Here is a 27,947-nt window from a genome sequence, read left to right as displayed (position 1 = left end):
AGTACTTACAATAAGGCTATTTTTTTATTTTCTGGAGCTGTCAAGGCAGCAAGAGTGTTATTGTCCCTTTAAAATGGACGGGCGTAGACGCACAAAGAAGAAATAGAAATTAATATACTGTAAATCGAAAATGACCGTGACTTACGTTATAGGATTGAACCATTTGGGTAATTTATGAAACATGATGGTTGGATTAGGTTTGTTTTGGTAGTTTTAATTCTAGATTTGCCCTTTATTCTAGAATGTTATCTCGTTAATGTGTCCTAATGCGACCAGTCATAATGGAGAGCTCATTTGGATTTTCTATTTCTGACTCAAATTTCCCGATAAGCCCACCATAAATTAAACGAATTAATTATTACAGAGCGTCAACCACCATAATTATTTTAATGTGTGCGTTAATTTAGGTAACACCATCGATTGTCCATTTCACGTATGAAGGTATCTATATATTTTGGATCACGACTGCCGGCGGAATTTATCATTAATAAGATATTGGTTCGGGATTAAACTGTTGTTCAGTTTATTATATTATAAATGAAATGGGGTTTAATGTCCTGCTTTTCTGCACGGTCTGGAATGATGAGGACGGGTATATGCCATATAGTGTGCCATGAGGGAAATTTTGCCCGGACAGTGACACTACGGCCTACTCTTATTTCCAATTCAAACTATCACTAAGAGAAGGCCGTAGCGCTACTGTCCGGGCAAAATTTCAATCATAACACACTGCATTCTGAACATCTGAGACACGCTACCTGCGGAGATGTATCTCAGACGCAGTCAATAGCCATGATATCCATATCGCATGATCTACACATCACAGGTCATGCCATTGACGTCAATGACGTCAACACGTTACATTGTAAACAATAGGTTTATCTTCAGCATTGTTTCCTTTGCACCCATAAAGACTATATAATTCGTCCAGTCCCAACATGTTCTCTCTTCTTCTAATGATTTTTCACAAAAATAACACTACAACTCATATAATTGACGTCTTCAATGACAGCGTCTGCAAATGGTAGCTGCCATCTTGGCACTATTTTGTGCGTCGCTCGTGTCTATTTCAGATATACACAATCAATTCTGTTGATGTTTTTAGCGTTGGGATTGACTAATAATTAATTTATTTCAGTTCTAAAACAAATATTTTAAACTTTAACGCAAATTTAGAAAAAAGCCAAATTCTGACTGGGATTACTGAGCAAAATGGCCATTCACTGTATACGTGCGAAAAAAAAGCTAGCCACCAATTATTTTCGTACGTTAGTTACGTACGAGCACACTGTAATATGGCGTATGTTCGTCTTCATTAACCCAGTCGGAGGAGAACATCATTTCATTTTTTACATTTCCTTATCCGAGGTATATTCCAAAGTGCGCCCCAATCCACTCACTGCTTCATGAATCATGTTAGTTTAAATCGGACATATTGGTTTTTATTTATTTTACAGATTGTTCCGAGGGATTTGAGTCCGGTCACTATACAAATCAGATTGGTATCTTTGAGATTCAACCCACTTCTGCTCCCTCGTCCTTTGAGGTTTTTTGCCGAATGCAAGATGGTGGCTATACATTAATTCAACTTAACGATGAATATAACAATGAAAATTTTAACGAAAGCTGGCAAGAATATAAGCAAGGGTTTGGCTTTTTAAATCACACCCACTGGCTTGGTTTAGACCACATTCATGACATAACAAGTGGTCGATCCCATGATGCCTATGTCTATATGATTGATGAAATGGCTATGACACCGTACCTTAGAAAGTTCGTGAAATTTCGAGTTGAAAATGAGAGTATGGAATATGCTTTGTATTATTCTAGTTCCGAAGCCGTCAGCGGGTTCAACGATCTCGGAGATTCGTTGTACAATCTTGTAGGTCAGGGATTTACAACATATGACCATGACAACGACCAAAGTCCCACAAACTGTGCACATGCTTACGGTGTCGGTTTCTGGTACAACTGGTGTGCCTTGTGTAATATTAATGGAAGGATGGGGACTTCGGTTATTCCTGGCGATGTTACTGAGGCTCATTGGACGAATGATCTAGGACCGTATGCCGTCCTGAAACACATTGAAATACGGTTAAAAAAGCATGATAGCACAATCAAGGGGAAGTAACCCCGTGCGATCTGTACATGTTGGTGATTTCGAATTTAAAACATTATATGTAATTGAGAGTAATCTTTGAACGAATGCAATTGTTTACACTTGGGACACGAAGTACATTCGCTTATTTTTAAATGTTAGGTGCACCACGAGTCCGTCTTCATTATTCCGGCGTGTGCGGCAAGTCGTACGTTAAACCCCATTTCATCGCACCACGTAGATTACACCAGTGTTGCGTTTTGATCCGGTACAATATTCTCAAAAAACATGGCAAGTGGTCTTTACAGTTTTGCAAGTAAAATGGTAGGCATAAGTACTGACGATATATATTTACAGAATTACTAGGTTACATATCTAAACTATTGGAACAATTTAACTTATATTACAAATTTACTATACAATAGCATATATCTAGCTAAGCAATATTATCTGGACTTTAAAGTCTAACACTCCACGGACTGTGTGTTCCTTCTTGGGATAGCGGGAACTGAAATTTACAGAATATCATTATTAAAGAAATATTTTAATTTCCCCCGGGGAAGGTTACTAATTTATAGCTGAAATGAAATGGAGCTTAAAGGCCCACTGTTTTGCACTGATCGGGATAATAAAGACGGGCATGCGCCATACAGTGTGATATGAGTGAAATCTTGCCCAGACAGCGACACTACGGCCAACTCTTATTGAGAATTCCAACAGTCAAGAGTTCGTTTACGTGCAAGCCAATTTGTTCACGGGACCTCGGTTTGTCATCCCATCCGCACGACTAGACATTGTCCCTTGCCAGGCCCTCTGACCAGGATGGGCAAAGATAACGCCGAAAAACCCGATGAACTCTCTCGGCTAACACCGTGATCAAATACGGGACATCCAGGTTAGCGACCCAACGTCTTTCTCACTGAGTCACTGTGGCTCCTAATTTATAGCTAAATGAGGAAGAATACTTATTGTGTTTATGTTATTCTGTATTTTTTTCTACTTAAAGCAACAATATTCAACGCCCAATAATTCTGAAATAATTGGTAGTAAATTTATCTCGGGCCAAAGGAAATGAAATGAAATGGAGTTTAACGTCCTACTGTTCTGCTGCGAACTGGGCTAATGAAGACGGCCATACGCCATACAATATGCTATGAGTGAAATTTTGCCCGGACAGCGACACTACGGTCTACTCTTTCGAATTCCAACTGTCAAGAGATCTTTTACGTGCACGCCAATGCGTACACGAGACCTAGTTTTTTGTCTCATCCGAACGACTAGACAGCTGTCCTTGTCAGGCCCTCTGTCCTGCATCACTGACAAGGGGGAACTACGCCGGAAAATATGGATGAACTTTATCGGCCAATGCAGGGACCGAACACCGACCTCCGGGCTAGCGAGCCAGCGTCTTAGCCACTTAGCCACCGTGAGCCCGTCAGGCCAAAGGAAGACAATTAATCTAGATATCACTTTTCGGTCTAAATGTTAAATTTTATAGACATCTGATTTAAAAATAAACTAAATGCTTCTGTTAGTAAGACCCCTGTCCAGGTATCTTGGACAGTAGATATATTTCAATAAACCATTACAACAAATTTAATACCTGTTTTGTAAATTCATCTTGACACGCCATTCTAATACAATCAGCAGTGGCAGGACTGTCCAACCGGAAGTAACCCCTCCTTCCGGTTTCATATCGAGCAGACATTATGGCCGATTTGGTTGCCATGAAAACAGAAATAGAGAGTAGCAATGGCGGTTCTCCAATAGCCTGCGTGGAATAGAATTATACAATATTAAGTGACTGTTAAAAGTCGCGAGTTCGGTGAAATACCACAGAACTAACACAGCAATCTTTAACTACGAACACACATGACTACATGAGATACAATCAGTCGAATAGACCAAGCAACAACCAAAAGGCGCTAAATTCTTTTTAAAAAAATCATGGGGTTTTTTTTCTGAACATTTCACTATGTCATGAAAATACAGGTTTTCTAAGCTTGACGAGTGGTGCTTCCCCAAAATTTAATCATTACTGGCCATTCTTAATTTTCATTGTCGTCCCCATCTTGTGAACGTCTGACCATGGAGGGCCTGTATGGGCATGTTTGGTTCTTTTTCTCGCTTAGCTCGTGATTTGATATAATGTTAAACAATCCTCGACATCAGTAAATATATTTCGTAAGCTGTTTCACACGGCATCGCGGCATTACGGCGCCTGTACGAAATACTTGTTTTTATTGTTTAATTATTGTGGTCTATGTTTTCATAAAGGCAAAAATTGTATCGAAAATGGCTAATTGACAACCCCATATCTTTAACCTATAGAGACGTATCGAAAGGTTCACCCACGCTATATAAACACAATATCTGAAACACACAATAACTTACCTTTGACGAATAAACAGCTCTAGTATTTGGTTTATCTTTAAGTAAAGAAACATTAAATTGTCTTGGTATATTACCAACAGATGGTATCTTATAATTACCAGGTCCTTTAGTTATCAAAGTTCCTGATGGTGATATTTTATAATCTTCTAGCATGTATAAACCATAACCCTGTAAATATTATTATATATAATGTCCAATAACATAATCTTCTAACATGTATAAACCATAACCCTGTAAATATTATAATATATAATATTTAATAACATAATCTTCTAACATGTATAAACCATAAGCCTACAGATATTATAATACAGCATGTTTAATAACATTAACCATAGCCCTGCACATATTATTACGCATAATGTTTAATAACATCAACCATAACCCTGCAAATATTATTACACATAATACTTAATAAAAATAATCTTAACATGTATAAACCATAACCCTGCAAATATAATATATAATGTTTAATAACAAAATCTTCAAACATGTATAAGCCATAACCCTGTAAATATTATTATATATAATTAAATGGATAATCCTTAACCCTGGAAATAGTATCATTATATAACATACATAAACCATAACCCTCAAACATTATTATACGTAATATTTAATAGCACAAAGCCGAGATATGGCTAACTTGATAAGTATTTATATCTAAACTTGTTCAAGAAACTCAATTTTGAAAACAATAACTTTAGTTTACCTCTTACTTTAAAACTCCATCTTCTATACACAATACACGAAACGCACAAATATAAAACATGTGTATCGTCATTTAACTTAAAACCTGTCGTTAAAACAGGTTTATGACTATCACCAATAACTTTTTATTATATCTAATTTTAAAAATAATCAAATAATACTTGAGGTGTCTTATTCGTATCATTTGGTGATCGAAACCGGGAGAGGGGATGGAGTGCTGCTCCGCCCCCACCCCCTTCCCAATATGAATTTTGTCCCGACGGGCGTGAACTAACACGCCTTTGTCCATAAATATGTCGAATTTGAACTTTCCTGTTGTAATAAATTATCTTAGATCGTCTTAAAATACCTGTATAAAAGCGCCCTCTATTTGTCCTATATCAATAGCTGGGTTTAAACTTGACCCTACATCCATTACAATATCAGTACGTATCACCTTTAAAATAAAACAAAATATGAATGTTTCTATTCTCAGTACAGATGGAGAAAGTATATGGATTATGCGGTAGAATAATATTTCCAGGGGAAATGAATGTCCATTCCATATACATGTAAATGCGGGAACGTGTTCGAAATCCACGTCAATAACATTTTACTTGCAAGTACGACAGTTGCCATGCACGGCATTGGGTATAATTATTATTGGTCTAACAAAATTTCACAGTCCCGAGAGAAAGAGTAACACTTCTGTTGATGTTGCACACTGATCAGCAGTGAATATTCGCAAGGCCGCTACAATCACTGATAATCACGACTTAATGAGCCACAAATATTAACTTTTTTCTTCCCACAAATTAAATTCTAAAACATTTTTTTTTATGTATTAGAAAAATAAGTAACACCGTTTGAAGTATTGGTAGGTAAAATATATTTCCTATTTAGTGTAAATGGGTATTAAAATGAGTAAAATGCACTGCCCGAACCAGTAATATCTCAATTAAACAATACACGCGCCATTGAGTCAATGATTAACGCCGCGTGATGTGACGTCACATGTCGAAGGCAGTCATCCTTTACAGAGATATTGATTATTGATGTCGTTGGAAATTTGCATCATCTTCAAATATACTCCATTTTTGCCTTTAACACACGGCATTAATGCTTTAAAATAAATTAATGATAACGAAAATTTCTATTGACTTACGGAATGATCACCAGTTAAACAATCTATTTCTACTTCGGAACAAGACGCGCCATACGAATAATAGAAAAACGAATTATCACTGTCAGTATCGGGGTCATGGCCAAGACCAGGTGACCTGAAATATAACAATGTTCAGAAACTATTTTTATTCATTATTTTACAACAATTCCAATCAATTGTTTTTTTTTTGCAAAAAAGTAGGACGTTAAACTTCATTTCATTCATTCATCATCAATATTTTTAAACATATAATCGATCTGACTAAAACGCAGATCCTATTTCATTTCTTTTTATATAGTTAAAATTTTTGTTTAACTTGTTTTTACTGCACCAGGAAATTCATGTAGATGGGGCCTTCGAAAGTATAAACAAGCGGTTGCCATGCAAGATACACCTACATTTTGCAAGAGACTTTTCGTACAATCAGGGGCCATAACCCAGGATGTTACGCTCCGACATGTGTCAATGTCACAATGAACCGAGATCATGTATTTTAAGTTTCATCAAAATTTTTACGAAATTCTAATTCAACCGTAATTATGGTGTGACGGTGATATATTTAAACTGTTGTTAAAATCAAATAAAACTTGTGACCTCTAGATGCCCCACAAGCTAAAAACGTGATTTTTAGTACAGTCAGCGTTCATGATCGACGAACTTACGGCCCGATATGTGCCGATATCGAAGGAATTGAGATCTTTGGAATATAAACATATCTTTTAAGTTTCATCAAAATCGAAAAATAATTCTGACCCCTGAAGTGTCCAAAGCTCAAAATGTGATTTTTCGCACAATCAGAGGCCATTATCCAGGAAGATACGGTCCGATATGCACCAATATCGAAAGAAATCGAGATCTTTGGGTTTTAAACATTCATTTTAGGTTTCATAAAAATTGTGACTTCTAGAGGGTCGACAACTTTAGTATTTCACACTTTTATACTATTTGCGTAATGTGGAGCGATCATTTTCAAGGACAGTTTCGGTCCGATTTTCACAAAACTCGACCTTATGCTATAACGGTGATAATAGTATATGGACTTTTTTTAAAATCAAATAAAAATTGTGCAATCTTGAGGGTTCATCAGTTAAAAACGCGATTTTCCGTACAATCAGGGGCCATAATCCAGACAGTTACGGTTCGATATGCGCTAATATCGAACATAATCGAGATCTTTGGGATAAAGATATTTTTTTTAAAGTTTAATCAAAATCGGAAAAAACTTATGACCTCTAAAGGACCCACAACCTTGGTATTACATACTTTTACAGTATTTCCATACAGGGGAGCGACTAGTCGGGCAGTTTGAGTCCGATTTTCCACAAACAAAATGTGAACGGATACACGTGGGCGTATAAAAAACGAAACGAAATATAGATCAGATTGACACATAATTTTTTTGCACAGCCGCCACACTTGTTAAAATATAAAACAGAACTAACTTGTAAAATCCAGTGGCTGATAAACTGACTCGATTTGAATAAGCCTTGAGAACCTACAAGCAAATAAAACCTTATGTCAAAGCTAGAACTTAAAATCGCTGAAGAGAGAGAGAGAGAGAGAGAGAGAGAGAGGGTTTAACTTCCACTCTACACAAACTAGATCATTTCGGGACTAGCACATGGTTCAATTTTATTTCAATAATTCGCCTGCGCGTAGGGGGTCATTAGCAGTGGGAGGAAACCGGAGGACCCAGAGAAAACCCACGGGGTTGGGCAGGCGACACTACTCCTTGCTCCTTGTAACGTACAACCGGTTGACTCAATGACAGAGCTTATGATACAACGCGCACGCGCAAACCATTCTGAACAGAATTGACTCATTATTAAACTTATATTCATTTTAGAGATTCAGCTTTTGCAGTATTGTAGTTTGTAAGGGATTAAATAATCATTAAAATGAGACCAATGACTTTATTAAGCAACAAATTTAACTTACCCAATCATTCCACGTTGATCCTTTCTCATTTTTATACGGTTCTAATCTTTTACTTATCTTCTCACAGGCAATCTATTAATATGATACATATAAATTATAATATCAAATTATATATAATATATTAAATTATAATATCAAATTATATATAATATATTAAATTACAATATCAAATTATAATATTAAATTATATATATAAAATTATTCACTCGAAACCCTTAATAGTGACTGAAGCTTGTTTGAATTAAAACTTTAAATAATTGTAAACGTTTTGTATATTTTAATAGTAATTATAAATACCTTAACAGCCATTCCATTTAGATCAGAACCAGTACTTGCTGCTGTTGCTGATGTATTTGGTACAGTATTGGTGCCAGTTTCATCTATATGTATCCTATCCACTGGAATTCCCAATGTAGCACTAGCCACCTGTCGGGAGAAATGATTGTTTTTTTTATTTATTTAAAGGTATCGTTTATAGGTACCCAATAGGGCCAAGAAAAACAAAGTTATGACGCTGCAGAATCCAATACAAGGGTGTCATACACAAGGCAATGCATGCTTACACTTTCTTAAAAAGCCTGATTTTGCATGCTATAAAAGGGGAACCTTTGTTGTACCTTTATATACATATATGGTTGGCCAGTTCTAGACATTTCCATATGATACGCTAGTGCTTTTTATACGTCCAAAATTGGTGTAGGGGTATATTATTGCCATCCCTGTCCGTCAAGTCGTTCTTGTAAACGCACAATCTTGCCGGGATTGTTCAGCTTAACCCATGGACGAATCATATTGTAACTGTCCCTGTTGCCGAAATTTGTAAACGCTCAGGGTCAGAGATTAGCTGGGGTTGTTTCAAACTTGCTATGTGGAACCCTGTCGAAATTCAGAGTCGTGCAAATATTTTTCGCAAAGTTTTCGTACCTGTAACTGAAACTTATAAATTCTTTACAGGTCAGAGTTAATGATATTTATTTATTTCAACTTGCAAAATGAAATGAAATGGGGTTTAACTGTTCTGCTCCGAACTGGACTAACGAAGACGGACATACGCCATACAGTGTGCTATTAGGGAAATTTTGCCCGGACAGCGGCACTACGGTCTATTCTTATATCGAATTCCAACTGTCAAGGGATCTTTTACGTGTATGCGAATGTGTACACGGGACCTTGGTTTCTCGTCCCATCTGAACGACTAGACAGCTGTCATTGTCAGGCCCTCCGTCCTGCATCACTGAATCGGGGTAACTATTGAAGTGATAATAACTCTCGTTACCTGTATCATTTTAGTATGAAGACCTTGTCCCATCTCTACCCCACCGTGTGCTAATAAAACTGAGCCATCAGTGTAAACATTTATTAAAGCACCTGCCTATAAAAGATAAAAAAATATATAAAATTGGACCTATTAAAAAGTTAATTTATAGGGTGCAGGGCTCTATTTTTTGGAAGCTTGAAATAGACAAAAGCGGTTCAAAAGCATATATTAAAGTAATGTATGTAAAGTGATTTATATGCAATATCTAACCAATTATGTTCGGTGAAATACGTGAAGTTCAGATTGAACGGCAGTGGTTTACGCCTGCTTAGTGCATTCTACTCGTATGTTAAATTATTTTGTCGTTTGTGAAACAACCATTACTAATAACTTCCACATGTTGTAGGATATGTTTTTGTTTGTTCATTACAAAATGGCACCTGGAACCATAATTGTGTCTCAAATATTGGATATTAGGATGCTATAGTTTCACGACAAGATAACAACATCAATATTGATTAATATTGATCTATATTGAATTCTTATTCGTGCTTTAATTTCGAATATTATGGAAAGTATTGAGTTAGAGACTTAGCTTCTTTAACAGATTACTGAATACCTATAATCTTATAACTTTTGTCCTTTCTTGTGAACTTAAAATGGGAATTTATCGTGCACCAAAATTACAAAATCAAATACATCAACACAAGCTAATAAAATATCCAGCAGCTTCAAGTCTACACATATAATAAAGTAGTGGGGCCTGTCTACATCCCCTGTTAGAAGGGTCATCTTGGCTTGTTGTTCATAACTCAATAAATTCTCCAGGCAAGCTCGTGTAATTGGGCAGAGGAGACTAACGTATCGGAATCTATTCCCATGCGCAATTTCACATCTTTAATTCCCAGCATATATCGGATTTTAAACGGAAGGAAACTTTTAACGATCACACCGATAACCCTAAGTATGGAAGACTATTGGGCCATTTCATAATCTCGCCTTCTCGTGGCGAGAACGTCAAGATTATGAACTGGCCGGAATAGGCTTCCATACCTAAGTATACTTCTTACTTACAGAAGGTCTACCCCTTTCCTTCCGTCGATGCCTGTTTCCATTGTCTTTGGGAATGGGTATTATCGTATTGGAATATTTACCTGATTCAGCATTTTAAGCCCAAATGCTATTCCATATTTTAGAGGTATAATAGATAATCCCCCTTTTCTCCAACGATTTGTCCTGAAATAAATGTATGTCACTTAAAGGACAATATTGGTGTCAGTCATTATCAAACATGTGATAGAACTCGTTAAACACGTTCCAAATATAATGCTAATACAGAGATCATTGCTGCGATAGATGTGTAATGAAGGTTTCAAGAAAAGGAAGTTGAGGAACGCAAAAGGGAAACGCGAGTTATCCTGCTATATAACTGACCGAAGTGAAGAGTGATAACAGATACATGGGCAAATTTCTGCTCACTAATAATTCCTTCGAAGACCAAAAGTTTTTATGTGAGACCGTGAGAGGATATCTGACAATTCAAAAAAGTAATTGAATGTCACTATATATGATCACCTATTCCGCCTCATGTACGAATGTAAGCGTACAAATTTAAGAAGCAATGTTAAAATATTACCTATTAAACTCTTCTACTTTTGATTTGCGTGTATAATAATCACTCTGTTTTAAACATTCTTCCCAGCATGAATTTATATTACACTCTGTTATGATCTGGTTATAGTGAGTCCGGTCTCCGTCTCTATAAAAGTTCAGTTCACGTACCTGAGTAATTCAAAATGAATAGGAATTATGCCCAGCATCTCATATGTAGCTTTAAAAGATCTAACACATATTCATAACAGCTGCTGTTCGGGACATCGCATGGGTGTGGAGACGAAGTCGAAAATGTCAACATTTGACACTTTAAATTGTATCATCCCACCCCTCCCTCCTTATATTATGTTGAAATCCTTCAAGTCGATAATACGTGAAAAGTGTGAACTTTCCCCTTTCAATTACCACTGCATACCATCCAAAACATCATACCTACCAGATGGTTATGTCGAAATTGTAGAACGTAATCGGACAAATGACAGGCGGTGAAATGAGATTTGGTTTAACGTTTTACTTTTCTGTCACAACCGGACTAATAAAGACGCGCATACGCCCCGCAGTGTGCTATGGGGGAAGTTTTGTCTAGACAGGCGCTGTCAAAGATTTTTCGAGCAATCCAAACGACTAGACGCTTTTGCGAGCCACGCCGTTTGTTCTGCATCACCGACAGGTTGAAACCAGGCTGAAAAATGTCGAGGAACGTTCATGGCTAATACCTAATCGTACCCGGGATCTTTTACTTGGTTGTTGAGCCAGTACCATATCCAGCGAGCTACTATGACCCCCTTGGATGATTGTTATGTCATGAGAGTTTTTTCCAGGAACGTTCGCGGATAATACCTAATCGCAACCGGGATCTTTTACTTGGTTTTTTGGCTAGTGCCATAATATCAAGCGAGCCACTATGACCCCTGGACGAATGTTATTTCATGATAGTCTTGTAGACCGGATGATGGGCTAAGCATAACATTTATCAAATTAAAACTGAGTGACGCGAGACTTTGTTTATGTGTACAAAATCGGGTTACCTTTACTGGGTCGAGTTTGTTATCATCTATAATATGCTGTATAATACTTTCCATTACAAACATTCCTTGTAGTGTACCAAAACCTCTAAATGCTGTATTTGATCGAATGTTTGTTTTACATAAATGTCCCGTTACTCGAAAATTTGGTATGTTATAGCAGTTGTCACACTTTTTCATGGCATCTTGCAACATCTGAAACATCAACAATTTAATAAAATATAGTACCACTGGCCACTGAAGTGCAACCGATTTGAAAGGCCATAAATAACGACACAAATTTGAGCAATCCGCGTGGAGTGGACCGGGGAAACGTTTCATAGCATTGAATAAAATCAATGGATACCAAACTTATATAAATTTATTAACTGAAAAATCATAAATTCTAACAAAGAATGATTTTTATCCAGATTATAATTATATACTTTTACACTCATAGTTTCATTATAAAGATTGGTTTCGAAATTGAATTAACATACTGAAAACTTAAAGGTCACCGGAAAAGGTTCATAATTTTTTTAAATAATGCAAGTAATAATGTCAACATATCCTTTCCATAAGTATAACCCGAATGTCAATATTAGCTGCAAAAGGTAAATTTCAACATTAGTAATTTCCGCCGTTCTCCGTGGGTAGTCGTAACTTTCCGTCAATAAGCAATCCGTGACGTCATTTTAGTCCTTCTGCACATAGAAATATAGACTAGAATATGAGCAGAAGGACTAAAATGACTAAAATTATTACTTGCATTATTTAAAAAAAAAATTGATGCTTTTCCGGTGACCTTTAACCTATTAAGATGAAACGTTATAACGAAGGACAATGTTGTTGTCTATCAATTTAACATTGCAATAGAAATGGCAAATTAAAATAGATTTCAAATATAACTATAACATAGAAATATGTGCCATGGTTGACCAGTAGACAAGATTTGACGATTTCATTATGACTTTAGTTTGTTTATACCTTAATAAATTATAACTAGCGGTGATGTACTGAATACCTTTTCTTTTTATCTCGTTTTCCAACTCACTTCATTCAGTTCTTCTTATAAATAAACATATATCCTCTTGAATATTCATATAACAATTCTTGTCTTGAGAGGAATTATCAATGTGCCGAGAATCGTCTTTGCAGCTATTGCCTATCTTTCTTTCAATAACTGATTATTTTTTTGCGTCACTTCCAGAATATCAAATCTTTGTTACGGCTGTGCAATTATATTTGAAATGTGTTTAACCAATTCTATCACATATGTAAAATTGATGGATAGCAACATTCGCCTTTAAAGGTGCTATTTTTCTGTATGGTAGAATTGTAGAACATGCAGTAGTTGAAAAAAGAGAACCTCGGCTATATTAAAGGAATTGTATACTTACAGCAGCTGACATATCTAAAGAATTTCCACAATTTGCATAAAGATTTAAATCCAGACAGGTGATACGACCATCTCGTGAGTAGCCCACCTTTAAAAAGAAATGGATGCAATAATATATGTTTACTATTGTTCTTAGCGTTTAACAATTGATATTGAATTAGTGGTGGAGATTCCTGTTTGGTTCTACATCGAAAAAGAATATTATGTCCGACGAAATCGCTCCAGCTTCTTTCATGTTATAAACCTAGCCATAGTCCACCAAACTGGTCCATGTTTTCGACGTTACATTTGATCGCATTTCTTCAAATTGTTTAGTTTTCAATCGTTTTTTCAGTTAACTACATTTGAGATGAACATGACAGGCATATGGGTATATGGTACCCATATTAAAACAAATAGTATTTACCTTATATTTTCCGAGAAAAGGGTGCCTGGTTCCAGTCATTATCATATCATCATCTCTTTCTAAAATTATTCTTACTGGTTTATTATATCTGTTTATATACAAAACAAAACCATTCTTATTGGTTTATTTATTGTATAAATATGGGAACAAAAATGGTTCAAAAAGCCACAAGACCACAAAATATCGCCACATATTTACAATGTTTTTGACTACACTATAAACTTGATTTTGGAAACTTACTTTGTAGCCGCCATGGCCGCCAATGCAGCTACATGACCACTCTGTGTTTCTTTTCCACCGAATCCTCCACCTGGGTGTAAGAAAAGACCAATGATAGATTGTGATAATACTGATATTACTGATGAATCTGTTTGTTAAAATAAATATTCTTACCCAATCTCTTCACGAAACATTTCACCTTATTTTTAGAGATTCCAAGAACATCAGCAACCGAATCCTATAAAATATATATTTATATTATATTATTGGGGTGTACAATATATGTTTATATCACAATATTGGGGTACAAAATATGTTCTGAGGTACAAAATATATATTTATCATATCATTGGGGTACATAATATATATTTATATCGTATTATTGGGGTACATAATATATATTTATATCACATATATTAGGGTACAAACTATATGCTTATATCATATCGTTGAATTAAAAGATACATATTTTTTTTTATCATATTATGGCCTGGCTACAAAATATATATTTATGTCATATTATTGGGGTGCAAAACGTATATTTATATCAAATTACTGGGGTGCAAAATTTATATCTATATCAAATTACTTTGGTACAAAATTTATATTTATATCAAATTACTGGGGTACAAAAGATTTATTTATATTATTTTATTTGTGTTCAAAATATATATTTTCATTATACGAGTTATTACAGGCTAATAGAATATGTTTATCGATGTCTAACTTTATAATATACTCTTCAAAAAAAGAAGTAGGGGATATTCAGAAACAATATAAAACTGCGGAAATGCACTGCTGTTTTTATTAGAGGTAACCAGTGTATATTAAAAACAGGCCAATTGCCCACACATGACCATAAACAGTTCATATGGGCGGCTTATCTGGCGGCCCCATTTCACTCGCAAAGAGATACACAGTCAAAAGTGAAAATGGACGTTTTTGATTTTTGTCTTAATAATGAGTAATTGCCCCACCAATCCTCAAACATTCGGCAATTTGTCGTGGCATGCTCCTAATCAACCGTCCAATCACGATTTGGAGCAATCTGGCCCACTCCTCTTGCAGTGTCACGGCCAATTCTTGCAGTGTTGTCGGTTGACGTTGACGTCGACGAACACGCCTCCCGATATGTCACAGACATGCTCTATAGGGGAAAGGCCAGGAGTCATGGCTGGCCAAGGCATATGCACAATATGGTGACGCTAGAGGTCGTCATTCACGACACAAGCGCGGTGGGCACGGGCATTATCATCTTGAAAGATGAAACGTCGACCTGCACGTTGAGCAAAGGGCATAACTATCGGTGCCAGGATGTGGTCACGGTAGCACACACGAATGACACTTCCTTGAACAATAAGCAAGTCCGTTCTGTCAGTCATGTTGATTCCTCCCCACACCATATAGAACAGACCCACGCCCGAGTCTGTTATGCTGTCTGGCGTTAACGTTAGCATGACGCTCATTTACACGCCTCCAAACGCGAGCACGCCTATCGGTGAAATCCAGAGTAATTCTGGACTCATCTTAGAACATCACAAGCGCCCATCGACGATCACCCCAATTTCTACCCTGCCTACATAATTGACGTCTGTTTGCCATGTGCTGGCGAGTTAATGGAGGCACAACACGCTGTCATTGCGCATACAAATAGGCTGCATGAAGCCGGTTTCTAATAGTTTGGGATGTAACTCGAATTCCTGTAACTTGGTACAAGTTTACAGAAAGCTGATTGGCAATTTTTCCTCGATTTCGCCGGACCTGTGTACGGATGTATCGATCCTGGGCTTGTGTAGTGGCTCTAGGACAACCTGAACGAGGTCTATCATCAACATTGTGTGTTTATTGGTACCGGTTCCACAGTCTGCTGATCACAGACTGTGACACATTAAGCATGTTGGCTACTGCTCGCTGTGTAGAACCGATTTCAAGCATGCCAATAGCACGTAGAGCTTCATCGTGTTGAAGACGTCTCATTGCAAAATAAACGTAACACACTAAAGCAAAGATACGCTAAACAGTAAATGTTAGGCAAGACCCGATAGGAAAGCAAAGCGGCAGTTTTCATCAACCCTTCCTTGAACTGTCAATTTGACAATGAACCCCTCCCACGTGTATGGCGCTATTGCGTGTCGCATGTGCTGCTCAGTGGTTCTGTTGGGTCGATAAGTTCTTCATCTGTGAACATACTCTCAAAGCATGTCAAGTTTCCATGACTATTTATCATATCGCAACCTGCATAGGTATTTGCATTTCAATATCTCCTACTTTTTTAAAGAGTATATAAATAACATGTATCTCCACACGTAGTGTTTCACGAGAGTTAGCATTAGTTTATAAACAATGAATAAAATATTTCTTATTATTTAACGAATAAATTTTACTAATCGGAATACGCCTACACGCAGATATAAAGCAGCCGTAATTACTTCAAAATCTCAAATTGTAGAACGTGGTTTTAATTAAGATATGCAGTATACATTATGAAATCGTCCCGAAAATATGCAATGAATGTAAGTCTCAGGTTGAATTAAAGAAACTAACTTGAGTGAAAGTTATTCTTTGAGAGGCTGTGTACACATCGATTTCGTCTCTCTCCTTAGGTACAGCTATGGCTGTTTGTGTTTCAAGACAGAAGTGTTCCTGTGCTCCTATATGTATCTCTCCCTCCAGTATTTCTTCACAGTCATCAAAACCTGTTTCTATATTCCCTGTTATATACACGGGTGACTTTTTCAGATAGGAATTATTGTTTATAGCATCCTACAAAACAAAACGCTATTTAAAGATACATTATGGGAGATTAGATAAACAGCTGACAGTTCAAAACTAGATAATGTAAAGGCAATTTCCTGAAAATTTCAGTCAAATTTATCCACCACTATTAATCGAGAATCAAGCGATTGTAATTTCGGCCTAGCCTCGATCATCATTACTAAAGTCTGTACGATAAAAAAAACATAGTCTCGATCATCCATTTCATTATTAAATAACTAATGAAAGTCGAGCAGCAAATATCGCAGGCTAGCGATGCCATCGGAAGTTGATTATGGTCTGGATAAGTTAATTAATGTCTAATTATTAATTTAGATAACATTTGAGGTAAAAAGAAAGACCTCCAATTGGCAGAGTTAGCTCTTGCATAATTATTTGGCCAGTGAGGTTTTGGGCTAAGAGACTGGAGACTACAGCCTCCTGACCCCATGCCCTAACTTTAGGTCACAAAAGGTGTGATCGCTCCAGACCCCCTACAATAGATTTCTAAGCGTAGCATGCCACGGCTATCCTCAGCAAACTCGGTCCTTTGGCGACCTCCATAGCAAATTCAACTACGTCATCGGCTGTATGTACTTTGAGCTATCTGTTCATTTCGAAGTGTTAAAGTCTGGGATCATTAGAATAAAAATAACACCCTCTATTGAGTATTAGGCTTACTTTCCCTCCATAATCTCTGTAGTACGGGAGAAGGTAAGAATAATAAACTAGGTTCTTTTGTTATAATACAGGATATATTTTAAAAGGTCAATTCGAATCATCACAATGCCCGGAGGACATCGTGTGGTCAAGGTCAAGATCAAAAGGCGAGAACTGACTGATTGCATCATCGTCAATCATTAGAGGGCCTGAATACAAAGTCCTATTGTTTTACTTATATACTTATACATGTACAATAAATAGGTTACCTGGTTAATGGTTTGACCGACTTTGAGTTACCTTAAATATTGAGTACGGACGTACGACTATTTTACACCTCTTTCTACAATCCAGCTTTGATATACCGTTATTCCTTAATTCCTTTAACACCTTAACTGGTTTAAAGCTATATTACCTCTACAGTTAAATAAGGTTAAAGCTATATTACCTCTATAGTTATTATGGCTGGTAAATCTTGATATTCTATTATAACACATTTACTAGCTTCCCGGGCGATCTCACTTGATGTAGCTACAATACCTCCAATTAAACATCCCTCACATGTTATTTATAAAACACAAGTAGACAATACAGCAATTTGATGTAGATTTTAATAATCACTCTTACCACACACCCAAGCACTTAGAGTAAGGTACTTCTAAAATGAATTGATAGGATATGGGTGCAACTTTATGTGCTTTGGGACAATTTTCTTTGAAAACCACCAGATCATTTGCATGACTCGTAAATTGACAACTAAAACGTTTACATTTCTGTGATGGATTGGTCCCAAATTTTGGATACAATCTAATCTGAACATGTACGATGTATGTATATCGGCAAATCACGTCAAATAGAACATTAATGCCTCGTTAATATTATACACATCAGATAAATGATGACATTTCTTTCAAAAAGTCAGTTTACTAGACCACGAACGAGAGAACGGTTCAGCTGTCCAGTTATTCCGAGATTAAAAATTAAACCAACTAAAATGTGAGAACAAAAATGAATGGAAAATGTGAGTTCAAAAAAATTACTAGTATTAAATTTACTCATATTATTTCCATAGGATGAAGCAGCTTTAGCAGCCTGGTTATCCATGGTACCCTAACATCCAGAATAACGAGGTTTTACTGTATTATACAATTACCTCGTCGACTGCCAGGAACTGTTCTTCAATCACTTCCAGGTAGTTGACACCTTTAATATCCCTATGATCTATATAACCTATGACCCCATGTATTTCCAATGAAACAGACGTATCAATGTTCAGTAGGGTAGCGTGGGCTTTAGAGCTGTAAACCGGTGCTATAAATAGTTCTCCTGTAAAAAGATCAAGATATCTGGGATGCATACTTTTTGTATATGAAGATAATCTGAAGTGAAGAGCAATACTAGTACCAATAAAATTCAACTTAATTAAAGGACATTACATAACATTATATAACATTATTATACAGTTCAAAAATAGATAATGAAAAGGGGATATGTTGAAAATTTCAGTCAAATTACCTCATTGTGAACTGAGTTATCGGCGATACAATTACAATGTAGCCTCGAATGCCATTGCTACCGTTGTTAAGATAAGAAACAAAGTCGATTATCCATTTTTACGTTAAATCATCAACCACAAAACGTATTTAAATCTGCTTAAAATCAGAGTCATCCCATGGCATTGAGAGTTGATTATGGTCTTGGTAAGTTAATTAATGTCTAATTAATAATTTATATAAGGCCTAAAAAAAACTTAGCACTTGCATAATGCCTGTTTAAGCATACTAGGTTATATCAGATTTAGACAGTGACAGTACATCATTACTAAGGTCGCACTTAATTAAATTGAAAGTAACGGTCCTAATTAAAGGAACTAATATTAAAATAATGTATTAATATTTACCCTTTAACGGTAACATATCATCAACATAGACAGCTTCACCTGTAGCCTGTTGGTAAGCCGATGTATGCACAATAGGTCGTCCTATAGGATTATCATCTTTCTGAGCAGCACCAACTAATTCATAAACCTGGCTTCCCGTACTTGGTCCTAATTCGGGTGTTTCTATGGCACTCAGATGTGATCGTGGTATTGGGGTATTGTGTATGATTTCCTGGGTGATATTAACATTAATTACTATGGTTACAGCTTATTAAAGATCTAAGTATATCAATTATATGACAGGTTGAATATGGTGTTCAACAGGATTCTGTCTTTATTCTGGTATTATTAGTTATAATTACAAATAAACCATCTGATTATACCTTCATGTGAGAATCATCATGAAATATACCAAATGCAAAATCCCCATGTCTGCTTGTCAATCGACCGACCGTTCTATATTTCCAGGTCCTAGGATACAGAGATCATTAAATCATGTTACTGTATTCTATTCTACAAGGACATGCACATATTTGAAAGAAGCGCGAACGTAATAAATGCGTTATGAAACATGAAATTGGATGTATCACACACTAGGATTACTGAGGCGAATGTGACCCCCCGCCCCACTATATTTATGAAACCTTTAGTATTAATTTGTCATTTTATGAGTGCTAAGAAAGGTCACCTTATTATATAGTTGTTGTGCGACTGTTAAATAAAATTTAAAGAAGAAACTCGTAGTTAAAGTTCTTCTGTATTCTATTGTTCCACCAGGAGCATCAGCATTTAAAGGTAAATCATCTTCTAAAGTTTGGCAGGCTACTTGTACTAAATTATTATCCCATTTTCTGAAATAATAAAACGGGTTGTCCTGTGAAATCAAAATTGATAGCTTTTTTTATTATGGTTTAGTGATTACCCATTTTCTATTTTACCGTATACCACTTAACCAATCAGACGCATGGAAACGAACAGCGTTAGTACTCTTTCAAGTCATTCAAACAATCCGTTTTAAAAATGTGCTCTTATAACTAACTAATTGGTAGATTCTGCCTTCCTAACCTAAACAAATCAAGGTACTGACAGAAAACACACCCTTTTCTTAATTACCTTCCAATCAGTTTCTGCATTGTGGTTTTCGCCATAACTGTTGTTGCTGCCATTCCCCCATAGGATAAATAGAGTTCTTTGATGATGTCGGATTCATTTTCAAAAACTACTCTCATACCGGCATTAACTATAGCAATATCATCATCTTTTCTCAAAGCTTGTTTATAACTTTCAAAATATTCATCCTAAAATTAACATTATGAATAATGTTAAAATTGCATTCATTATGGGTTCAACGTCCAGTCAATGCATTACTTAAGACATTTTAAGTGTAACAAAACACCGGGTTTTATTTCTAGAGTCGCGTGTTCCGCTAATTCACGTTCTAATTTCAGCTGTCAAAGAATGCTTTATGTGCATCCTCTGGATCAGTCACACATGGGAAATGTCCGCCCACTAAAATTTTTATTTTTGTTTAGCAATAACGGGTCATTCCTCAATTTTACAAAAAAAACATCCTTAGATTTAATAGTACCTTTCCAGAAAAGGGAATGGTCACAGACAGCAAGACATCAGAAGCTGAGATGATAGTTTGTCTGTAGCTTTGAAAAAAATCTTTATCCATAAGAAGTTCTTTTGACTTTGAACCTGTAAAATTAAAACATATGGTAAGTTTTTTGTAATATAACTTAAAATAAATAAATATAAAATGGAAAATTAAAGTATAAATTTTGTTATAATTTATCTTACCTTTAGAAACAACTTCTAATCTAGTGGTGCTGGCTTGAAATATAGGATTTAAATCAGAAATAGGACTTGCTGTCATTATATTTCCTCCAATACTCTTGTAAAATAAAATATACATAATATCAAATTACGGAAAATGCAGTAGAATTCAGTAACAAGATATTCCAGCTAGTAACTGGTATTCATATGACCATCAATTATTCTCCAAAGACTAATAATATATACCGTACAATTAATAATACGATTCATGGATTTAGATCAAACTTACCGCTGTGTTTCTTATTTGTTTACTAGAAAACCATTTTAACATTTCAATTACGGCTGTAAAAACCCTTGTTTTCTCTTCTGAAATAAATAGCAGCAAACACACGTCAGTTTAGTGATACTTACGCATACTTCTACTTAAAAAAAGAGAGAAATGGGGTTTAACGTCCACTCAACACAAACTAGGTCATATCGGGACTAATACATGTTTCAATTTTATTTCAATAATTCGCTTGCGCGTAGGGGTCTTTAGCAGTGGGAGGAAACCGGAGGACCCGGAGAAAACCCGCGAGGTTGGACAGGCGACCCTACTCCTTGTCAAGTACAACCGGGGATTCGAAACCACGCCAGTTGACTCAATGACAGGCCTTATGATACAGCACGCTCGTGCTAACCATTCGGCCATCCAACCCCCCTTCTACTTAAAAACAAAACCATAACAATACACGAACTGCCAACACTAAATCACAACTTCAAAGTAAATTCAAGAATAATTTGTGCTGGACATACCACAGGACATCATCCGAGGTTCCCCCAGATTAGTCCAGTGCCAAGTACCATCATATGTTCTGGAAGGAATAAACATACCCAGTCTCTGGCACAAAATCCATAAGAATGTTACAGAAGAGAGAGTTACTTTAATGGTTTATGTTGGCAATTTTATGGTTCTAAATTATAGTGGTTATTGGCCTTATTAAAAGACGTTCATCGTTCATTAAAATTTGTTTTTAGGATATTGGTTAGGATTAATGACACTATTTGCGACTCAAAGAAATTCGAGGTAGGTATTCAATTCCACATCCACCTTCCTCGCAATTCTTCGAAACATCAAAAAATCTATTACTCATGGTGAACATCTTAGTAACATCCGTCCTCACTGTACTTACGTTACATTGCATTTAGCAAAATGTTTAATACCTGGCAAATCCCCCTTAGCCTTTTCCAGAACCTCTTCTACGTTAGATAATGTAACAGAGGCACCAAATTTAATTCCATCTTCAGTAAATTTTATATCTGTTAATTCAGGTACATGACTGGCGTTGACTAATACTGAATACTTCATATTTTTAAACCTAGATTCTATACCTTGAAAAAAGACACCCGTAGGTATATGAATATACGATTCAACGTAAAGAACAATATCATTAATTTAGAACTGTGTAATTATGTAGATAAATATACCTCTATGTACAAATTACAGTACTATACAGTAAAGTTCAATTAATTTCTGGAGATTCGGTTTATTGCATATTTTAGTAAAAAAAAAGAACAACCCGCTTTCTAGAGCCACTGAGTTTTAAAATGATTTAAAACATGTTTTACTTACTCCAACATCTAAAGATGGAAATGAAATTTACACTAATTGGTAATATTCCGTATTCGTTCTTAAATAATAATCATTATATTATAAGGGTAACTTCAAAATAATTACCGACTTCAGTGTTGCCTATAATTATCTTAGAATCAGGATATTCTTCTTTTAATTCTAATAAATCAGTTAAAGTCACCGGTCGATACCATTTCACTTCGTTAGTTTTAAACATCAAGGCTTTCTTGTTATATTCTTCAAAATTAATCTTAAATAACATAAAATATAAACCCGAATCAAATGGTATACTTTTTATCAAAACGAAATGGGTGATGATGTATATATTTTCCCCACAACCTCTTCTAGATCCCCACGTTTAAATTTCCATTTCTTTTTTATTTTTATGCAGTTAGTTTTCGACCAATGAACATCCTGTATTGTGTTTTTTCACTAAATTAGGTTAATCTGAATAGGGTATGTCTACAACCCCAAACAAAAACGTCGTCTCCACTGTCAATTTTTTTTTTAAAAAAAAAATAGACCTCTGACCTTTAAATCAGGTGGAAATATTGGTTCTTGTGTAGGATCATAAGGTGATGTATAAACATTAGCCTGAAAATATAGATAATACATTGGTCCATTATTAGACAGAACAACTTTCTGTTGTCACCTGGCCCTCCTTTAAAATTTGGTACAGAAAATTATACATAAGCTTCCGTTATCAGATGTAGCATTTTAAAATATCAATATGACAGAAATGTAAGATGTTCAAATGAGAGAAGCTTGATATACGCTCGTATATACCCCTACATGGATACTCTACCTGGATTAATCACGTCTACATTTACTTACATCCTGATCTGTTTTGTTATCGTTTTTGGCTTTATTTTGGCAGCAGTTCTCCCCCATACCACATCTATCCTAGAAATAAAGCACAGCAAATTATCGATATCATGTCCATCAATATAGGACTTTTAAAAATTGAAATGTAGTGGTGATGATATAGATAAGAATGCGAAATCTTGTCAAAGTATTAGCACAATCCACGCAGAGTTAAAAAAACTCTAGAAACCAATGACAAATTATTCGTCATTCTTTCGTCTTTAATATATAGCCACTCAAAGAAATTTCATTACCTTCGTCTTCTTTTAATGCTGGAGTAGAAAAGTAGGACGCTAAACCCAATTTCATTTCATTTGAAGCATTTGTTGTAATCATCTTTTAAAATAACATCTTCTGAGTAGAATGAATTCGAAAGAGTAAATAGTAATATGGATTTTGTTTACTCACCTTAGAAAATATTCTATAGCCATCTAGTATTGGCCGATAACCAGTACATCTACACAGATTTCCTATAATACAAACAAAAACCTAATATGTCGACTGTATTACAGTAAAAGACAGACATAAATTAATTTATTTCTGTTTCAATTTGCATAAAAGTTTATATAAAGGCGTACAAAACTGTTATTATAGAAATATAACACTCAACACCGGGTTTAACAAGGATAATTTTTGGGTCCTATTCTTTTGGTTCAAACAATAAATCACACAGGACTACGACAAAAAAAAAACTGCTTGTGATTCAACATTCTGATTCATAATTATGCGCTTTCATTTCGTATTTTTTAACTTGGTGTTTATCGCAAAAATAAAGTGAAATTGTAAATTCATTAAATCTAAGACATATAACTACAGCTGTAGTGATTTTAGGGTGGCTTAACAAAATAACTTCATATCTAAGAATATTATCTTATAAAGTAACTTACCTTTTAGGTATTTTTCTATCTGTAACATCGTAGGTTGTGGATTATTCCTTAACAAAGTGTACATAGACATAACCATGCCAGGTGTACAAAAACCACATTGTGATCCATGACTTTTAGCTATCTGTTCCTATAAATAATATAATATATAAACATATAATACATTTATGAACCACGTCGATTGTTTCTACAAATCTAGCTCAATTACTGCACGGGGGAGGGTGGGGGTCTTATATAGATTATGAGTTTTGTCTGTAAAATGAAAAGTTTTCTTTAAGGTAATCGACCACTCAGTCTTCAAATTTATGATAGCTTTTAGAATGTTTCCTCATTACATCCATAATAACGCAATAAGCATTAATAGTTTATTGACAAAATACTGAACCAAACACAAAATATAGGACGCCATTAATATCCTTATAAAAATTGGTTGTTAGGAAGTTATTTGAAAATCGTACCTGTACTGGGCGTAATATTGTAGTATAATTATACACTAGTATGGTTTATCGTACCTGTACGGGATGTAATTTCGTATTATAACTATCTAATATTGTTATACCGTACCTGTACTGGATGTAATCGTATACTATTATAAACTAGTGCTATACCGTACCTGTACTGTATGTAATCTTGTACTGTATGTAATCTTGTAATATTATTATATACTAGTATATAATAATGTTATATCGTACCTGTACTGGATGTAATCGTGTACGAAGACTACCAATACCTTCGGTAGTTGTAACAGCTAAACCATGTACAGCACAAACTGGTGTTAAACACGCATTTACTGAAAAATGTCTGAATCACTTTCATAAGGACTTAGAAATAAAATTAACGGTAAACTAATTCATCAAATTAAACTATTCATTTTGCAACATAAATGTACATGGATTCAGATGAAATTGATCATTCACATCTTGAAAAAACAAATACACCATTCCAGTCCAAGCTGCATTGTTTCATGTAAAAATGCTCCTATAGGGTGAAACTAATTCGTATCTCAAATTCATAAGTTTTCAAAAGAAATGAATTAATAAAAAGCAAAGACTAGTTCTTCCGGTGTCTTTTAATTGTAATTGATGGAGAAATGATAAGAAATTAACTCAAATTTTACAATTGACCGCTCAAAGACTCCGAGGTATGCATGTTTATTTGGAATGTTACAAGATTCAATTCGGTTGGAGGCGTAGTATAGTATTTTTGAAAAAAGGATACCGAATTGTGCTGTTTTTATCATCATATTTTGATATCATAACAGTACAGGCACCACATCCTCCTTCACCACAAACTAACTTAGTACCAGTTAGAGTTACTGCTTATATTAAGGATTCTTTTTACCTGCTCTTATTTATGGGTTAAATATCATTTTGATGTTTCATATCATTATTGAGTTTAGATCCTGATATCAGTGATGTCTTTTTACAAATTGGTGTCGTGCTGATCAGACAAATTAATACTAGTATATTTGTTATTTGTGTTGCTTATTTCCAAATGGATGATAGCGTGTTCTCATATGTCTGCTCTTTGGGCGTTGCCATATTGTATGAAGAACAACCTTTAACAACGTTTTTTTATCTTTGTTTTATTTTGGTATGGCTTATGTCTTGAGAAGTAAGACATTTTAAGCACAGTATCCTTTCGCCGCTACTGGAACTTGTAGTATGAAAAGGATACACTTTTTCCTAAGGTAGTATAATAAGGTACATGTTGGGTCTGGATGACTTTCCGTTATCTGAAGAATTTGAATTCAAAACAAAGATGTAAATATTCTTAAAAGTAGCCCTGGGTGGAACAGATGAGATTTTGCATTCCTACTTGACAAATTCTTTGCAGTGAATTGAATGTGAGATTTTAGTTTTTAACTTAACAATTATTTCACAATTCCCTATATTAAACTGTACTTTTATCTGTTGTTTTTGTATTTGAGAGCTATTGGAGTATGTCCATGCCATTCACGTCTAAAATGTCTGTATCTAGTGGACATGATAATAGTATATTTGTGTTTTACCTTTTCACCATTTACATAGAAAACCAGATTATGTCCTGTTTGATTCTCCATAACAATTTACTCTGTTCTTGACAGGATCTGTATAACCAATAATAGTCAAAACTATACAGAGCTTGCATAGATTGAAATGAAATGAAATGAGACGGAGTTTAACGTCCAGATTATTTTACTCCAAAATAAAGGGTTGATATTTTTTGTGTTACTCTGATTATTGATCTGTAAAATATTTGACGATTTCATCAGAATAAAAGTGGAAGTTTGGTTGTTGACAAAACACAAAATTGGTTTTTATCTGCAGATGTACCATTTTTAATGCAAACAGGTTTCTAACTTGGCAGCGAACACAATTCGACGCCTTCTTCTAAATCCAAACCAAAGGGATCGTGTCATTTTAATGTTTTCATATAAATGCCATGATGTTAAATCCGGTGATAAGTTTTCATTTGATTGAATGGTCAAGCATGTAAAACTTATTTATTCAAATTTTGCATCAAATTAAATCGATACAACCTATAGTATGCAATTAAAGGTTTAAAAACAAAAAGTCCCTACCCTTAATCAGTAATGTACAAGCCTTGTATAGTTTACAGCTAGCCTTATTGCTTACTCCATTTTTAATTCATGTAGTTGGACTTTGTCACCCGGAGGGTCTGACATTTAGTTTAAGTATGACATAGCGGGTTGTTGTGTTGTTATGTATATAATCAATTTTATAATATTATTGTCGCACGGACGTAGATATACGGTGTGTTATGTTTGTGTGTGTTGGTGTGTGTGTGTGTGTGCTGGGGGGGGGGGGTCAACTCGACACAACTAGGTCATTTCGGGACTAACATATTGTTCAATTTACTTCCATGATTCACTGGGGAATAGGGGTCATTAGCAGTGGAAGGAAATCGGAGGACCACGAGGTTGGTCAGTCAAGCGACCCTATTCCTTGGGTTCGAAACCACACTGCACCCGTAAATTCAGCCACGATTAGTCCGGTCATTTTTACATAAATAGAGTCGCCTAATACAACTGCTTAAATCACGTCGAGAGCTTTTGAGCTAACAGTCAGTGCTAGTTAATAGCACTTTTCTATACACGCAATGCATACACATTGTAGTTTGATTACCCTTTTGACTGGATAGCACCACAAAACGGGCAGTTTAAATTAAGTGACCATAGAGCCGAACCTTGCTGCACCCCACATTTGAGTGAAATTAAAAATTAACTCGTGTACATCAAATTATTATCCACTATCAAAATCTTTATTATAAACTTAAAACAATTATAAATCTGCTTGTATACAAAACAAATTATTCTTCACGTTGCAA

At 35.3% G+C, this 27,947-nt stretch overlaps 2 protein-coding genes and 1 long non-coding RNA gene across 6 annotated transcripts; all 3 read right to left on the bottom strand.

Moving 5' to 3' along the window:
- Window positions 1-1,107: 1,107 nt before the first annotated feature.
- On the bottom strand, window positions 1,108-18,160 carry LOC126825127 (xanthine dehydrogenase/oxidase). Of its 4 annotated transcripts, XM_056101935.1 has the most exons (18): window positions 18,048-18,160; window positions 16,730-16,948; window positions 14,360-14,423; window positions 14,207-14,276; window positions 13,967-14,054; window positions 13,562-13,648; window positions 12,186-12,377; window positions 11,180-11,325; window positions 10,698-10,779; window positions 9,562-9,657; window positions 8,583-8,711; window positions 8,286-8,357; window positions 7,790-7,842; window positions 6,348-6,462; window positions 5,553-5,639; window positions 4,493-4,660; window positions 3,702-3,869; window positions 1,108-2,606 (listed from the first exon to the last, which is right to left on the bottom strand). In XM_056101935.1, exons 4-18 carry the CDS (start codon window positions 14,218-14,220, stop codon window positions 2,556-2,558), a joined length of 1,548 nt encoding a protein of 515 aa, XP_055957910.1. In that variant the 5' UTR covers window positions 14,221-14,276; window positions 14,360-14,423; window positions 16,730-16,948; window positions 18,048-18,160; the 3' UTR covers window positions 1,108-2,555. The 4 variants fall into 4 exon arrangements, with proteins under 4 accessions (XP_055957910.1, XP_050410577.1, XP_050410578.1 ...); XM_050554620.1 differs by lacking the exons at window positions 11,180-11,325; window positions 12,186-12,377; window positions 13,562-13,648; ... (3 more) ...; window positions 16,730-16,948; window positions 18,048-18,160 and adding an exon at window positions 11,326-11,422; XM_050554621.2 differs by lacking the exons at window positions 12,186-12,377; window positions 13,562-13,648; window positions 13,967-14,054; ... (2 more) ...; window positions 16,730-16,948; window positions 18,048-18,160 and having other exon boundaries at window positions 11,180-11,406.
- A 580-nt stretch (window positions 18,161-18,740) lies between these two features.
- On the bottom strand, window positions 18,741-24,195 carry LOC126824404 (xanthine dehydrogenase/oxidase). The gene is made up of 12 exons (XM_050553626.2): window positions 24,142-24,195; window positions 23,704-23,772; window positions 23,401-23,463; window positions 22,975-23,119; window positions 22,461-22,628; window positions 21,547-21,623; window positions 21,282-21,375; window positions 21,067-21,179; window positions 20,592-20,776; window positions 20,167-20,329; window positions 19,500-19,710; window positions 18,741-18,925 (listed from the first exon to the last, which is right to left on the bottom strand). Exons 2-12 carry the CDS (start codon window positions 23,758-23,760, stop codon window positions 18,741-18,743), a joined length of 1,461 nt encoding a protein of 486 aa, XP_050409583.2. The 5' UTR covers window positions 23,761-23,772; window positions 24,142-24,195.
- A 425-nt stretch (window positions 24,196-24,620) lies between these two features.
- LOC130013206 (uncharacterized) lies at window positions 24,621-27,367 on the bottom strand. Its single transcript, XR_008788568.1, has 6 exons — window positions 27,181-27,367; window positions 26,629-26,706; window positions 26,295-26,352; window positions 25,836-25,932; window positions 25,310-25,418; window positions 24,621-24,747 (listed from the first exon to the last, which is right to left on the bottom strand). It is a non-coding gene; the product is annotated as an uncharacterized LOC130013206 (long non-coding RNA).
- Window positions 27,368-27,947: the final 580 nt, after the last annotated feature.

Source organism: Patella vulgata, chromosome 6, assembly GCF_932274485.2.
Source record: "Patella vulgata chromosome 6, xgPatVulg1.2, whole genome shotgun sequence".
Classification (NCBI taxonomy): Eukaryota; Metazoa; Mollusca; class Gastropoda; family Patellidae; genus Patella; species Patella vulgata.
This window is presented reverse-complemented; position numbering and strand designations above follow the sequence as displayed.

Excerpts from the sequence above, each read along its gene's own strand:
- LOC126824404 (XM_050553626.2), bottom strand. The coding sequence starts at position 23,760 with ATGGGGGAGAACTGCTGCCAAAATAAAGCCAAAAACGATAACAAAACA. Across the intron at positions 23,464-23,703 it reads ATAACAAAACAGATCAGGAT|GCTAATGTTTATACATCACC; the intron begins GTAAGTAAATGT and ends CTATATTTTCAG. Across the intron at positions 18,926-19,499 it reads TGATATGTTACCGTTAAAGG|GAGAACTATTTATAGCACCG; the intron begins GTAAATATTAAT and ends ATCTTTTTACAG.
- LOC126825127 (XM_056101935.1), bottom strand. Across the intron at positions 5,640-6,347 it reads GTTTAACTGGTGATCATTCC|GTGATACGTACTGATATTGT; the intron begins GTAAGTCAATAG and ends TTTATTTTAAAG. Across the intron at positions 4,661-5,552 it reads TAGAGGGCGCTTTTATACAG|GGTTATGGTTTATACATGCT; the intron begins GTATTTTAAGAC and ends TAATATTTACAG.